Source organism: Pogoniulus pusillus, chromosome 27 (genome assembly GCF_015220805.1).
Source record: "Pogoniulus pusillus isolate bPogPus1 chromosome 27, bPogPus1.pri, whole genome shotgun sequence".
Classification (NCBI taxonomy): domain Eukaryota; kingdom Metazoa; phylum Chordata; class Aves; order Piciformes; family Lybiidae; genus Pogoniulus; species Pogoniulus pusillus.
The window spans coordinates 2,445,091-2,461,140 of NC_087290.1; the positions used below are offsets into that span (position 1 = coordinate 2,445,091).

The following is a 16,050-nucleotide window of genomic DNA, read 5'->3' on the forward strand; positions in this document are numbered from 1 at the left end:
GCTGGCTGAGGCTGTGTGCAGCCTGCTCTAGGGTAGGGTGTCCCTGGGCATGGCAGGGGGGTTGGAACTGGCTGCTCCCTGTAGTCCCTTCCAACCCTGACTGATTCTATGAGCACCTAGCAGCTCTCTCCAAACTCTCAGCAGCTCTCCTTGAGGTCTCAGCAGCTAAGCCAGAAGCAGCTCTCAGACAAACTAATACACTGGTTCCCAGCCTTACTGGTTTGAAGGAGCATGAGAATACAAAGTCACTAACTAAAGACAATGCCACAGTCACAGAGGCCTGTTCCACACCAGGCACAAGCATCCCTCGAGTCTATAACCCAGGAAGCACTAAGCAAAGGAGAAGGGATAAGCAGCAGCTGGTACTTGATGATCTCTTTGGGTCCCTTCCAACCCCTATGATCCTCTGAACTCCTCACACTTCAGCACCACACAGCTCTCCCTGACCTCCAATCCATCTGCATCTCTGGGCAGGGCTCCTCCCAGAGCAGCTAAACAGAATGGCTGCAGGAGGAGCTCCAAGAGCATAAGATGCATTCACCTGTCACTGCTACAGCTAAAGAAACACCAGAGCATGTCCCCTGTAAAGCACACGAGGGACATCTCACCTTCCTTCAACACCTTCAGCTGTGAAGTGGCTGCAGAGTGGCACCAGCTCCTCTTTGCTGGCACTTGCCCTTGTGGCACAACAGGCACTGGCCTGCATGGCACAGCATGAAGCTGGAGAGTTGGTTTGCTGGTCCAGTCTCAGAAGGACACTTGGAAGATACAACATCCTTTCCAGAGAGGAGAGACAGGGACACCTTCCCTGGCCACAAGAGCAGATCTGCTCTCAGCCTGCCTCTTCTCACCTCTTTTTACCACAACACAAACTCCAAACACTTTCAGGCTCCCCAGTATCAAAGATGATCAAAGGGCTGGAGAATCTCTCCCTCCATGTAGGATCATGGCTTCATGCAGGCTCACATCAGATCTGTGCTCTGAAAGAGCAAAACAAGGAGCAGGCCTCTCCTGAAGCCCTTGAGCTGTGGCAGCTCTCTCCCCTGTCAGGAGGTACAGCAACACTCAAATGCTCACTGGATCCCAGTAGATCCCAGAGACAGGGTTATACCATGGGGCAATCCACTGGCCACCACCTTCTAGTTACAGAGCAATAGTGGAAGATGCCTGGCATGGGAATGGACTTCTCAAACAGTGATTTGGGAGGTTGCTTACTCCCACAAAATCCTTGGCCCTGATCTCCACCTCAGCTCTGCTGACTCCTCTGACTTGACTGGGTCAGACCCCACCTGGAGTCCTGTGTGCAGCTCTGAGTCCCTAACACAGAAAAGATATGGAACTGTTGGAGCCAGTCCAGAGGAAGGCCACAAAGATGCTGAGAGGGCTGCAGCAGCTCTGCTCTGAGGACAGGCTGAGAGAGTTGGGGCTCTGCAGCCTGGAGAAGAGAAGGCTTGGAGGAGACCTTGGAATGGCCCTGCAGGATCTGCAGGGGGCTACAGGAAGGCTGGGGAGGGACTATTGACAAGGTCTGGGAATGACAGGATGAGGAGGGATGGGTTTGAAGGGGCAGAGGGGAGACTGAAAGTGAATGTTAGGAAGAAGTTGTTTGCAGTGAGGGTGGTGAGAGACTGGCACAGGCTGCCCAGGGGGGTGGTGGAGTCCCCACTGCTGCCCCAGCGAGGCAGTGGAGTCCCCATCAGAGCAGCTCTGCTCTGAGGACAGGATGAGGGAGTTGGGGCTCTGCAGCCTGCAGAAGAGAAGGCTCCAGGGAAACCTTGGAGCAGCCTTCCAGTACCTGAAGGGGCTACAGGAGAGCTGGGAAGGGACTTCTGACAACAGCTGGGAGTGACAGGAGGAGGGACAACGATTTGATACTGGAGCAGAGGAGATTTAGGTCAGGAGGAAGTTCCTCACAATGAGGGTGGTAAAATACCAGAACAGACTGGGCAGAGATATGGTCGAGGCCCCATCCCTGGAGACATTCAAGATCAGACTCAGTGTGGCCCTGGGCAGCCTGATCTAATTGGAGATGCTCCTGCTGCCTGCAGGGGGGTTGGACAAAATGACCTTTGAGAATCCCTTCCAACCCAATGCAATCTGTGAATCTTACAACACTCCAGCAGGAGCCTCAAACTTCCTCTAAGCACGAGGTTTCAACTGACATAAGATGGGACTGAAATAAGATTTGCTAGAAGAGAGGCAGCTCAGCAGCAGAATCCAAGGCAATGCAGCCACCAGGTGGTAGCTGTCCAGGGAGCTGTGTCTCAGTTTCTCCATGCTGAAAGGTTTCCCACACAGAGCACAGCTGAACCACTCAAACAAGGAGGAGGTATCCATAGAACCACAGAATTAAGCAGGTTGGAAGAGAGCTCCAAGCTCAGCCAGCCCAACCTAGCACCCAGCCCTGCCCAACCAACCAGACCATGGCACTAAGTGCCCCAGCCAGGCTTGGCTGCAACACCTCCAGCCACACAGACTCCACCACCTCCCTGGGCAGCCCATTCCAATGCCAATCACTCTCTCTGACAACAACTTCCTAACAACATCCAGCCTAGACCTGCCCTGGCACAGCTCCAGGCTGTGTCCCCTTCTTCTGGCCCTGGCTGCCTGGCAGCAGAGCCCAACCCCACCTGGCTACAGCCTCCCTGCAGGCAGCTGCAGGCAGCAATCAGCTCTGCCCTGAGCCTCCTCTGCTGCAGGCTGCACCCCCCCAGCTCCCTCAGCCTCTCCTCACAGGGCTGTGCTCCAGGCCCCTCCCCAGCCTTGCTGCCCTTCTCCAAACACCTTCCAGCACCTCAACAGCTCTCTGCAATTGACCAGCCCACAACTGGACCCAGCACTCCAGGGGTGGCCTGAGCAGTGCTGAGCACAGGGGCACAAGAACCTCCCTTGTCCTGCTGCCCACACTGCTCCTGAGCCAGCCCAGGATGCCATTGGCTCTGCTGCCCACCTGGGCACTGCTGCCTCCTCTTCAGCTCCTCTCTCCCAGCACCCCCAGCTCCCTCTCTGCCAGGCTGCTCTCAGCCACTCTGGCCCCAGCCTGTAGTGCTGCTTGGGGTTGTGGCCAAAGTGCAGAACCCTGCACTTGGCCTTGTTCAATCTCATCCCCTTGGCCTCTGCCCACCCATGCAGCCTGGCCAGGTCCCTCTGCAGAGCTCTCCTACCTTCCAACAGCTCCACAGCTGCTCCTAGCTTGGTGTCATCTGCACACTCCCTGCTGCTGTACTCAATCCCCTGGTCCATATCATCAGTAAAGACATTGACCAGGACTGTGCCCAGCACTGATCCCTGGGGCACACCACCAGTGCCAGCTGCCAGCTGGCTGTGGCACCATTCACCACCACTCTCTGGGCACAGCCCTCCAGCCAGTTCTTGACCCATGTCAGAGCGAATGTGTCCAAGCCAGGAGCTGTCAGCTGTGCCAGGAGCTGCTTGTGGCAGATAGTGTCAAAGGCTTTGGTGCAGTCCAGGTAGACTCCATCCACAGCCTGCCCCACACTGACCAGGCAGGAGCCTGCTCATAAAAGGAGATGCATCAGAGGCACTGCAAAGGCTGGGAGGGGAACACCACACAAATTGATCTCCAACACCAAAAGCTTCTCTTCACAGAGGATTAGCAAAACAGAAGCAGGAGCCTGGAGCAGGCTCTCTCATAATCACTTCCAGGGTGCTGAAGTCCTCTCCTCTGCAATAACCATCAGTACCAAGAAAGAGAGAGGACCCAGATCTACTGCACTCAACATGCTCCTCTAACCCCCCAGCCCAGAGACTCCAGCACAAAAGCAGAGGCAAAGAGCAGCTCAGAAAGGCCAATGGACAAAGGAGATATGGTGACACTCCCCGTGCTGAACCACATCCTGCTGTGGGAGCAAGTTTTACCTTGACAAAGCTGTTGACAGCCATGATGGCCATGTCTGGCTGGCTTTTGGCATAGTTCATCAGGTACAGGTAGACCAGCTTCTTCAGCTCCAGGTTGTCAGTCTGCATGCAGTTCACAACATCAGGGAAGAGTGAGCTGGGGAGACAGCAGGCAAGAAGAGAGGAAAAGCAGTGAGGTGGCAGGGAATGAACAGGGGGAGCTGCAACATCGAGCAAGCTAAGTTGAGCCCCACTTCAAGCAGCCTGCTGTGTAAGGAGAGGTCAGCTTCCCTCTCAGAAGAGCTGTCACTGGCTCCTGTAACACTCAGCTCAGCTCTTCCAGGGGGCTTCTGGAATGGGTGAAATTCCCTCACGGTGTCTGAACTGGGGAATTGTCCAAAGAAGGAAGTTCTACCATGCCAGGCCTGGAGAGCTGAGCTGAGGAGAACCTCATGAGGTTCAGTAAGGCAAGCTGCAAGGTGCTGCACCTTGGTCAAGGCATTACTGGCTGGGGAATGATGCAGGAAAGGACTTGGGGGTGCTGGTGGATGAGGAGCTGGCCAGGAGCTAGCAATGGGCACTCCCAGCCCAGAAGGTTAGGGCAGCTGTAAAAGGTTAACCCTCCTGAAGGAATGGTCTTGACCTTGACCCCAGGTCCTCCTGACTCCTCCCTGGAGTGTGTCTGAGCCTTACTCCAGGTGCAGTGCTTAGCCCACTCTCACTAGCCCCTTTCCTTCTCCCTTGCCCTGCCTTCCTGCCTGCCAGCATCACCCTCCTGTGTCTGCTGCTCTTTGTTTTACCCCCTGGAGCCCAGGAGGCAGACAAAGCCACTGCCATCCATCTGGTTGGAGACATCTGGTTTGTACCTTGGTTTCCCTTTCCTATACCTTCTTTGTAACTCCCCTACCTCAAACACCTTTTATTTACTGGTAAAGTTTTCTCTCTTAACTCCCAAATCAAAGTGAGGTTATTTATTTGGGTGTGTTTTACCTTTTCCTCTCTACAGCTTAATTCCTCTTCTTTGAGGAAAAGAGGGGAGAGGGAAAGGCAACCTATAATTGTTATTGGTTCTATTAACTGTATTTGAGCCTCAGGGAAGTTTAAAGTAGAGCCAAGACAGCAGCCAAAGCAGAGTGGCCAGAGATGGAGAGAGGGGATCCTGTCCCTCAGCTCTGGGGAGACCTCACTTATAGTGCTGTGTCCAGCTACAGAACTCCCAATACAAGGACATGGACTTGCTGGACTGGGTCCAGAGGAGGCCACAAAGATGATCAGAGGGCTGGAGAACCTCTCCTACAAAGACAGGCTGGGAGAGTTGGGGCTGTTCAGCCTAGAGAAGGCTTTACAGAAAGCTGAGAGCTGTGTTTCAGCATCTGCAGGGGACCTACAAGAAGGCTGGGGAGGGACTGTTACCAAGAGCACAAGGGGCAATGGTTTGAAACTGGGGCAGGGGAGATTTAGGTTGGACAGCATGGCCAAGGGATCAGGCCCAGCCAACATGGGTTTAGGAAGGGCAGGTCCTGTCTCACCAACCTGAGCTCCTTTTATGATCAGGTTACTGCCTGGTGAATGTGGGGCAGGCTATGGATGGAGTCTAACTGGACTGCACCAAAGCCTTTGCCACTGTCTGCCACAAGAAGCTCCTGGCACAGCTGGCAGCTCCTGGCTTGGACACATTCACTCTGACATGGGTCAAGAACTGGCTGGATGGCAGAGGCCAGAGAGTGGTGGTGAATGGTGCCACATCCAGATGGCAGCTGTCACTAGTGCTGTTCCCCAAGGATCAGTGCTGGGCACAGTCCTGGTCAATATCTTTATTGATGACCTGGACGAGGGCATTGAGTCCAGCATCAGTAAGTTTGCAGATGACACCAAGCTAGGAGCAGCTGTGGAGCTGATGGAAAGTAGGAGAGCCCTGCAGAGGGACCTGCACAGGCTGCATGGGTGGGCAGAGGCCAAGGGGATGAGATTGAACAAGGCCAAGTGCAGGGTTCTGCACTTTGGCCACAACAACCCCAAGCAGCACTGCAGGCTGGGGCCAGAGTGGCTGAGAGCAGCCAGGCAGAGAGGGAGCTGGGGGTGCTGGGAGAGAGCAGCTGAAGAGGAGGCAGCAGTGCCCAGGTGGGCAGCAGTGTCAGTGGCATCCTGGGCTGGCTCAGGAGCAGTGTGAGCAGCAGGACAAGGGAGGTTCTTGTGCCCCTGTGCTCAGCACTGCTCAGGCCACCCCTGGAGTGCTGTGTCCAGTTCTGGGCTCCTGAATTGAAGAGAGATGTTGAGGTGCTGGAACATGTCCAGAGAAGGGCAACAAAGCTGGGGAGGGGCCTGGAACACAAACCCTATGAGGAGAGGCTGAGGGAGCTGGGGGTGTTTAACCTAGAGTAGAGGAGGCTCAGGGGTGACTTCCTTGCTGTCTACAACTACCTGAAGGGAGGTTGTAGCCAGGTGGGGTTGGGCTCTGCTGCCAGGCAACCAGCAACAGAACAAGGGGACACAGTCCCAAGTTGTGCCAGGGGAGGTCAAGGCTGGATGTTAGGAGGAAGTTGTTGGCAGAGAGAGTGATTGGCATTGGAATGGGCTGCCCAGGGAGGTGGTAGAGGCACTGTCCCTGGAGGTGCTGAAGAAAAGCCTGGATGAGGCACTTAGTGCCATGGTCTGGTTGACTGTATAGGGCTGGGGGATAGGTTGGACTGGATGATCTGGGAGGTCTCTTCCAACCTGCTTGATTCTATGATATCAGGAGGAAGTTTTGCACAATGAGGGTGGTGAGACACTGGAACAGGCTGCCCAGGGAGGTAGTGGAGACCTCATCCCTGGACATGGTCAGACTCAATGTGGCCCTGGGCAGCCTGCTCTAGTTGGAGGTGTTCCTGATGATTGCAGGTAGGTTGGACAGGATGACTTCTGAGAGTCACTTCCAATCCCATGCAACCTGTGACATGAGCCCAAGGGAAAGAAGCTGCTTTGATAGTGCAGGACACTGCTGAAGAACCTGCCCAAGTTCAGACTGGTAAGCTCCAGAGCAATGAGAAGCTTCAGCACTGTCAGCCTGAGTTTGATTCGAGTATCAGGCAGCAGTCCCCAGGCACTGCACAACACAGAGGTCACAGAAGGATCTCTGCAGCTCTCAGGTATGCTGGAGAGACCTAAAGGTGAAGGCCAAGTGCTGTTGGTCCAAAAGACTGTTCCTCCTCCCTTCCAGTTTATCTCTTCCTTTATTCCACAGTGAAGTCATGATGCTAAATTTGCAACCTGATATTCATTTCCGTGGCAACAGACCACACTGCCTGGAATCCAGGCCTGCTGTGACAGGAGAAGCAGGAAAGCAGAAACCATCACTCAGGCAGATTTTTCTGGCTGCCTCAAAAGCAGAAAGAAACACTGGGACCAGTGCTGCAGCAGGGCAATGCCTGTGTCCTTCAGTCACTACGAGCTAAAGGTCTCATTTACAACTCACCCATTTTAGTCGTAGCTTCAAGTTGTGCTGCAAGGCTAAGAGCAACACTTGGAAATGGCCTTTTTAAGCCCAAACCCTGGGCTAGCCAGCAGTGAGCAAACATCACCTGCAGTGGCAGCCAAAATGGGTCAATTCAGGAAGGCTTTTGAGATAAAAAAGGCTGCTGGCACCCAGCTAAACCAGCACCAAAAGCAGTTGTTTCTTTTGCTCCCATTAACAAAAAGGACCTTGAGGAACTCAAGCAGACCACAAGCAAGGCCACAGCTAAGCTCACTGCCCAGTCACATCCAGACAACAAACCCAGAGCTGTTCCAGAGATGTGAGCCACTACATCCAGCTGAGTGCCAGGACCAGCAGAGCTGCTGCAGGTGCAAGAGAAGCTGCTTTTACCTCACATCCTTCCCCACGGTCATGGCTGCTATAACCTTCTTCACAGCTTCTTTCCTCTTCTCTTTCTTTTCATTATTGAGCTCAGCCTTCAGTTCAAAAATCTCTCCTGGCAGAAAAGAAAACAGAGTGAGCCTCCTGGGAGAAGAAAAGAGTTTTGTTTTAAGGGTAGGGCAGGAGAAACTTTGTACTTTCCCAGGTGGCCAAGCAGGCCACCAGCATCCTGGTCTGGATCAGCAACGGTGTGGCCAGCAGCACCAGGGCAGTGCCCTGTACTGGGCACTTTGAATCCTGGATTCAGCTTTGGGCCCCTCACTGCAATGACATTTAGGGGCTGGAGCAGGTCCAGAGAAGGGCCTGGAGAATAGGGCTGGGGGGAAGCAGCTGAGGGAGCTGGGGGTGTTCAGCCTGGAGGAGGCTGAGGAGAGACCTCATTGCTCTCTACAGCTCCCTGAAAGGAGCCTGGAGCCAGGTGGGGCTTGGGCTCCTCTCACAAGCAGGAAGTGACAAGGAAACAGCATCAAGTTGTGCCAGGGGAGGTTTAGGTTGGACACGGGGAACACTTTCTTCTACAACAGGGTTGTGAAGGCCTGGCCCAGGCTGCCCAGGCAGTGGTGGAGTCTGTATTCCTGGAGGGGTTTCAAAGCCATGCAGAGGTGATGCTGAGGGCCACTGTCCAGTGGTGATTTGACAGTGCTGGGTTCATGGTTAGACTCAATCTTAAAGGTCTCTTCCAACTAAAACCATTCCACAACTCTTTGACCCTGTGCCCTTACCATAAAGCTGTCATCAGCAGGTGAAGCTCTCATCCCTTGTGGAGTCCCAGGAGAAGCTGCAGCACCCAAGAGAACCACTTGGGCTCTGCCTTGCTAAGGCAAAAGCAACTAACAAGAACCATGCTGCACGTTGCAGCTCTCCCAGGATTAAACCACATCCCTGCAGCATCTGTTTCTCACAGGCTACTATGATATAAGTAGGGCAAAAAGATCTGGAGGCACCAGATTGCTCTCTGCAAGAGAAAACTAAGCAAGGAATTTTGCCCAGACTTCTTAAACTTCTGCTCCTCCTTTCCTGCTTGCTGCAAATGCAGTGAGGAACAGCAGAGTGCAACACTCAGCCCAGTGCACAGGATTCCCTCCAAGCTAGAATGGCAGAGCTGCTAACAACAGCAGCATGCAGCACAGCCTGCCTGGATCCCAAGCACTAATCCCTCCAGATATCACTGCCTGAGAATCAGCCCAGGCTGGACCACAGAAGCAGGGAAGTTTGCAAAATAGAGCAGCAGGTGCAGCAGGCTGCTTATCAGAGAGCCAGGGCTGTGAGAAGGGATCTGGCCAGCAGGCAGCTTCTCCCAGGCAGGGCAGCAAGTGGTGGAGACTCCACCACTACAAGCCCCCATCACAAGAAGGATTTGGATGTGCTGGAGTGTGTCCAGAGCAGGGCCAGGAGGATGCTGAGAGGGCTGCAGCAGCTCTGCTGTGAGCACAGCCTGAAAGAGTTGGGGCTGTGCAGGCTGGAGCAGAGGAGGCTCCCAGGGGACCTTCCTGTGGCCTGCCAGGATCTGGAGGGGGCTCCAAAACTGCTGGGGAGGGACTTTTGAGGGTGTGAGGGAGTGGCAGGAGTGGGGGGAATGGAGCAAAGCTGGAGGTGGGGAGAGTGAGGCTGGAGGTGAGGAGGAAGTTGTTGAGCAGGAGAGTGGTGAGAGGCTGGACTGGGTTGCCCAGGGAGGTGGTTGAGGCCCCATGGCTGGAGGTGTTTGAGGCCAGGCTGGCTGAGGCTGTGTGCAGCCTGCTCTAGGGTAGGGTGTCCCTGGGCATGGCAGGCAGGTTGGAACTGGCTGCTCCTTATGGTCCCTTCCAACCCTGACTGCTTCTGTGATTCTATTCTATGATTCCTCCTCTGGGGAGATTCCAAATCCATCTGGATTTTGGGATCCTGGGCAGGCTGCTGTGGGTGACTTTGCTTATAGCATGGGGGTTGGACTGGATGATCTCCAACCCCACCATGCTGGGATTCCAACTGCAAGCCACATTCCAAACATCAAAATAGCTGTGAGAAGGCATCTTTGACTCCACTGCCAATGCTACTTTGTCAGCTCAGCTGCACTGATTACTGAAGAGCCTGACACAGAAAGACCAACACCAGAGAAGTGACTGCTCTGAAGAAGGGAGGTCGTGAGCACTCATCACACCTCCTGCTTGAGAAAGGGATGTTCACATCACACTGCCCTGAAGAAGAGCTGAGAGGCAGCAGCCAGGTGCCCACTAGAACTTAGACAACCCAGGCCAGCCTCCTGCAGCCATCCCTGCTCTCACAGGAGTTGTTCCTTCAAGATGTGACCTGCTTTTGCTAATTCACAACCTCACCCTGAAGCTCGATGAAACATGAAGAGATCAAAGGGCAGGGGTTTTAAACCCTGACAAGCACAAAGAAACAGAGGTTAGGGTGAAGCATCTTCCAACACCTACTGCAGAAGGATGAGGATATCAAAGGGCAGGGGGTTTAAACCCTGACAAGCACAAAGAAACAGGTTAGGGTGAAGCATCTTCCAACACCTACTGCAGAAGGATGAGGAGATCAAAGGGCAGGGGGTTTAAACCCTGACAAGCACAAAGAAACAGGTTAGGGTGAAGCATCTTCCAACACCTACTGCAGAAGGATGAGGAGATCAAAGGGCAGGGGGTTTAAACCCTGACAAGCACAAAGAAACAGGTTAGGGTGAAGCATCTTCCAACACCTACTGCAGAAGGATGAGGAGATCAAAGGGCAGGGGGTTGAATCCCTGACAAACACACAGAAACACTCAGCCCTTCTGAAAAGGAGAGGTTAAGGTGAAGCATCTTCCAACACCTACTGCAGAAGGATGAGATCAAAGGGCAGGGCTTTTAATCCCTGACAAACACACAGAAGCACTGAACCCTTCTGAAAAGGAGAGGTTAAGGTGAAGCATCTTCCAACACCTACTGCAGAAGGATGAGCCACACCAGCCTTAAATTGCAGCAACAGCTGTGTTTATACACAAGCTGGAAAAGAAAACCTGTCTGGGACAGTTTCAGCAGAGTAAATCCTGCTCTGGAAATATCCCCAAAGGTCCTTTCCAGCTATCCCATTTTAAGGGCAGCAGTTTGACCTGAGATGAGGTGACCACACCTACATAAAGCCAAGGAATCAAAGGCAGCAGCTGCAGCTTTGAAGGAAAGAGCAGGAGGAATTTCCAATGTCTTTGCAGCAGCTGGATGCTGAGATTCCCACTTAGAGCTTAAATATTAAATGCCTTCAGTCAGGGTAATCCTGAGATGCCCAAAGGAACCACAACTTGAACTTGTTAGCCCAGAGAACTGCAACTTTGACCAGGTCTGCTCTCAAACCCCCAATGCTTTGTTCTCTGATCCTTGCCAGAGCAGCAATTTGGGTCGTTTTGTGCTTCACAAAATGGTATCATGCCTCAGTTTTGTCTTTTGTCACCCTGTGGCCTACTTTGGAAGCCTCTCCCTGGATGATTAAGAGGAGAAACAGGGGCAGAGCTAAGAGAAAAGCACAAGTTCTCCTGCATGCAGCTAGAAAAGCTGGGTAAAAATAGCCACCCACCCCCTCCAATCCACCAGCACCAGTTTGACACTAACCTTTTTTATTGGTGGTGAAGTATTTGGAGTCTGTCATGGTTCCACTTCCTTAAAGCACCTGAAAGCAAGGGAAAAAAAACACCCAAATGAGTGGTCAAAGAAGCCTGGGAGTTGGCAACCCCCAGCCTGCAAGGCCAGAGCTCAAATAGAGGGCAGGGGGAGTGTGCAAGGCAGGGGAAGCAGCAAATGCTTGGCATCCACAGGCACAAGTTTCACAATCTTCACTCTGCACCTGCTGCTGCTGCCACTTGGCAAAGCCAGGGCAGGGATGAACAGCAGTCAGCGAGAGGCCAACAGCCTGGGGCTGAGGAAGGAGCAGCTTTTAACTCCTTGTGATCAGCAGGTCTCTGCAGCTGCCCCCTCCCTGGGGACACCACTGCATTTGCCAGAGAAGGCAGTGTGCACTCCCTGTCTGCACTGGCAGCTCAGACAAAGGAAGCTGCCACCTCCCCCTAACGATACTTCCCTGTGCTGCATCGTGATGGAAGGAACAAACCAACCCTGCTCGCAGTCCCCACCCGGAGGCTCCTCTCCAGGGGACACAAAGCAGGGTGTTTTAGCTAGACAATGCATTGCTTTGCAGCTCTCCCCAGCCTGGCTGTGCACCCTTGCTGTGCAGAGAGCTGCCAGCCCACCTCCCAGACACACCCACGCCTCCTTCCCTGCTGCATCCCCATGGACAGCACCAAAACCTGCTCCTGGGCCAGCCAGAGCTGCAGCGATGGTCTCAGCAGCACTTGGCCTGGCCCTCAGAAGGAAATCAGAGGACAGGGATTGCCCAAACACCACGTGGAGAGCCAGCAGCTTGTTCTTACAGCTGCCAGCGCTGGCAAACGGCACCCAAACAGTTTTAGACTCACAGAATCAGGCAGGGTTGGAAGGGAGCACAAGGAGCAGCCAGTTCCAAGCCCCCTGCCATGCCCAGGGACACCCTACCCTAGAGCAGGCTGCACACAGCCTCAGCCAGCCTGGCCTCAAACACCTCCAGCCATGGGGCCTCAACCACCTCCCTGGGCAACCCATTCCAGCCTCTCACCACTCTCCTGCTCAACAACTTCCTCCTCACCTCCAGCCTCACTCTCCCCACCTCCACCTCTGCTCCATTCCCCCCACTCCTGCCACTCCCTCACAGCCTCCACAGTCCCTCCCCAGCTTTTTTGGAGCCCCCTTCAGATGCTGGAAGGCCACAGGAAGGTCCCCTGGGAGCCTCCTCTGCTCCAGCCTGCACAGCCCCAACTCTTTCAGTCTGTGCTCACAGCAGGGCTGCTGCAGCCTCTCTGCTCATAAGCATTTTCAAGCACTAGCTGAAAAACAAAGAGTGGGGAAAAGGTTTGGATCAGTTTGCAGCAGTGCTAAGAACCAGTGACCCAAAAAACATGCCAAAAAAGCTGGGGGATGTCCTCCCTCTTTCCTCCTCTTTTTTTTGTCCTTCCATGACCTTAAATCCTACCAGCAGAGCAGCTCTTCCCTAACTGCTTCCTGCCTTGCCTCCAAACCTCGAGGTTCTTTGCTGGCTCAGCAGCAGCAGGACAAGCTTGGCTCTGAACTCCACAGCCCTGCCCAGCAGTGCAACCAGCTCGCTGGTCCTTAATGCTTTCCTTCCTCATTTTTAAGCAACCCTACTACCATTTTTTCCTCCCCTCCCCCCACCTACCCACCTCATTCAGTCCAATACCTCAGCAGCAGGAGCTGAGGGGCAGTGCCACCATTCCTACCACCTCCAACAGCATGGCAAGGCAGAGCAGGCAGAACCTTGTCCAACTGCCAAGCAACCAGATGAGAAGAAGCCTGCTGCTCAGCCCAGCTCCCCACAGCCCCACGCCTGCATGGTTGCCATCTCCTCCCAGTTAGGCACCAAGCCCAGGGCTGGGTTGATTTCTCTCCCTTTCTGCTCTTGCCAGGCTTGGAAAGCAAAACTATCACACAGTTGTCAGGGGTGATCCAGTTCCATCCCCCTTGCCAGGGGCAGGGACATCTCTCAGTAGATCAGGTTGCTCAGAGCCACATCCAGCCTGGCCTCAAAAACATCCAGGGAAGAGGCTTCCACCATCACTGTGGGCAACCTGTGCCACTGTCTCACTACCCTCAGGCTGAAGAACTTCTTCCTAGCACCTAAGCTAAACTTCCTCTCCTCTAGCTGGGATCCTTTCCCCCCAGTCCTATCACTACCTGGCACCCTGAGAAGTCCCTCAGCAGCTTTCTCATAGTCCCCTTCAGATACTGGAAGGCCACAAATAAGGTCTCCAGACTGAATAATCCCAACTCTCTCAGCCTGTCCTCACAGGAGAGCTGTTCCAGCCCTCTGACCATCCTCATGGCCCTTCTCTGGACACTGTGTCTGGCTGTGCCTTCCTCCTGCAGGAGAGCTTTGCCCTGCTTCCAAAAGAGAGGCTGGGCAAGCCTCAGGAGCCACAACAAAATCCAACCCTTCCAGCAGCACAAAAGCAGCTGCTGGTGTGGGTCTTGTTTTGCCATTAAAACCAGTTGCAAGACTCTTTGTGTTTCAGCCCTGCTCCAAAGATGACTTCAGTGTTATCCTCTACAAGAGTGATTTGGTCCAGAGCCAGGCACTGGGCCAGCCTTGCTGTTCTCTGAGTGCATCAGATGTGGATTTGCCAACCTGAGCCAGTCCCAGATGGGTGCCCCCGTGGCCAGAGCAGCAGATTAGACAGAAAATCCAGGAGTGGGGGGAAAAAACAAACCCCCAACCAATCAACAAGCCAAACCTAGCATAAATACCAGCCCAGCTGCACACAGATAGAGAGAGGAAAAGCCCTTTCTGGGTTTTAGAGGTGATCTCTGAGGGCTTTCTCTACCTTCACATCACATGGGGACCTCTGTGGAGAAAGACAGAAAGACCTGGGCAATGCTACACCCAGCAGGGTGTCTTTGCAACCTCTTTTGATAGACATCAGGGCCAGGAGGATGCTGAGAGGGCTGCAGCAGCTCTGCTGTGAGCACAGACTGAAAGAGTTGGGGCTGTGCAGGCTGGAGCAGAGGAGGCTCCCAGGTGACCTTCTTGTGGCCTGCCAGCATCTGAAGTGGGCTCCAAAAAAGCTGGGGAGGGACTTTTGAGGCTGTGAGGGAGTGGCAGGAGTGGGGGGAATGGAGCAAAGGTGGAGGTGGGGAGAGTGAGGCTGGAGGTGAGGAGGAAGTTGTTGGTGATGAGAGTGGTGGGAGGCTGGAATGGGCTGCCCAGGGAGGTGAAGTCACTGTCCCTGAAGGTCACAGGCTCACAGGATACTAGAAGTTGGAATGGACCCAAGGAGTTCATCCAGTCCAAGCCCCCTGCCAGAGCAGGACAATCCTATCCAACACAGATCACACAGGAACACATCCAGACAGGCCTTGAAAGGCTCTACAGAAGGAGACTCCACAACCTCTCTGGGCAGCCTGTGCCAGGGCTCTGGGACCCTTACAGGAAAGAAGTTTCCCCTTGTGTTGAGCTGAACCTCTTTTGCTGCAGCTTACACCCATTGCTGCTTGTCCTATCCCAGGGAGCAGTGAGCAGAGCCTGTCCCCTCCCTCCTGGCAGCCTTCAGATACTTACAAACATTGATAAAATCCCCTCTCAGTCTTCTTTTCCAGACTAAGCAGCCCCAGGGCCCTCAGCCTCTCCTCATCAGTCATGTCCTCCAGCCCCCTCATCATCCTCCTAGCCCTCTGCTGGTGTTTCAGAGGAGGCTGGGTGAGGCACTTACTGCCAGGGTTTAGTTAATCAGAAGGGTTAGGTGACAGGCTGGACTTGATGGTCCTTGAGGTCTTTTCCAACCTGGTTAATTCTGTGATTCTGTGGTTGAGGCCCCATGGCTGGAGGTGTTTGAGGCCAGGCTGGCTGAGGCTGTGTGCAGCCTGCTCTAGGGCAGGGCATCCCTGGGCATGGCAAGGGGGCTTGGAACTGGCTGCTCCTTGTGCTCCCTTCCAACCCTGACTGATTCTGTGACATAAAGGTCTGACTCAGGTCAAAAAGGCAAAGCACCACACTGCAAGTGCACCAAGGATAAAAACCCCAGCTCTTTATCTCCTGAGCACACAGAGTTTTGCTTGTGTATGCCAGAGCTTGCTTTGCACGCTGCCCAGAGCCAGCTTGCTAGCAGCATCATTATCTCACCCACCCAGCAAACTCAGCTGAAGGCCAAACCAGCCCAGACAGACAAACAGCACATGCTGTATCTCCAGAAAAAGCCAGCTTCTTGCACACTGAAGAGAGCCAAGAGGCATTACAACATCACAAACACCCCTGGGGAGGAAATCTACACCCCCTCCTTCCCAGCATTCTACATCCACCGTTTGCTAAGGTGGGAACAGGCCAGAAGTGTTCCAGCTGACAGCAAAAGGTTCCTGTTCCAACCCCAGCAAGCAAGAAGAGCTGAAAGAGAGGAGGCACTCCAGGAGCTGAAGCAATGCTTCATGTTACAAGCGTTGGTTTGACATCTAAATGTAGACTGCACCAAAAGTAAGGCTACAGGAAAAGACTAAGGAGCCTCTCCCCAGCCCAAAATCCACACTGAGAACTGGATGCTGTGCCTGACCAACGTCTGCCTGGACCCACACATGACCCCAGTGACAGTGGGACCAGCTCCCACCAGAGATGCAAACAGCAACGTGGACAGTTGAAGGTCTCACTACTGATCCAGTGTTGAAACCACCCAGCACTGAACTCCTAAATCTCCAACGAGATGCCCAGCTTGACCTGCCTCCAGCTGGTGCCAGCACCCTTTGCTGCAC

The 16,050-nt window shown here is 53.9% G+C and overlaps 1 protein-coding gene across 4 annotated transcripts in view; it reads right to left on the bottom strand.

The window, feature by feature from the left end:
- Positions 1-16,050, bottom strand: part of AP2B1 (adaptor related protein complex 2 subunit beta 1) — a 124,510-nt gene that overhangs the window by 107,118 nt on the left and 1,342 nt on the right. For all 4 annotated transcript variants that reach the window (XM_064166774.1, XM_064166773.1, XM_064166772.1 and 1 more), the window contains exons 2-4: positions 11,323-11,380; positions 7,703-7,808; positions 3,880-4,015 (exon numbers count right to left, since the gene is read on the bottom strand). In XM_064166774.1, coding sequence (XP_064022844.1) covers positions 3,880-4,015; positions 7,703-7,808; positions 11,323-11,359 — 279 coding nt within the window. In that variant the 5' untranslated portion in view covers positions 11,360-11,380. The remainder of the gene's footprint in view (positions 1-3,879; positions 4,016-7,702; positions 7,809-11,322; positions 11,381-16,050) is intronic.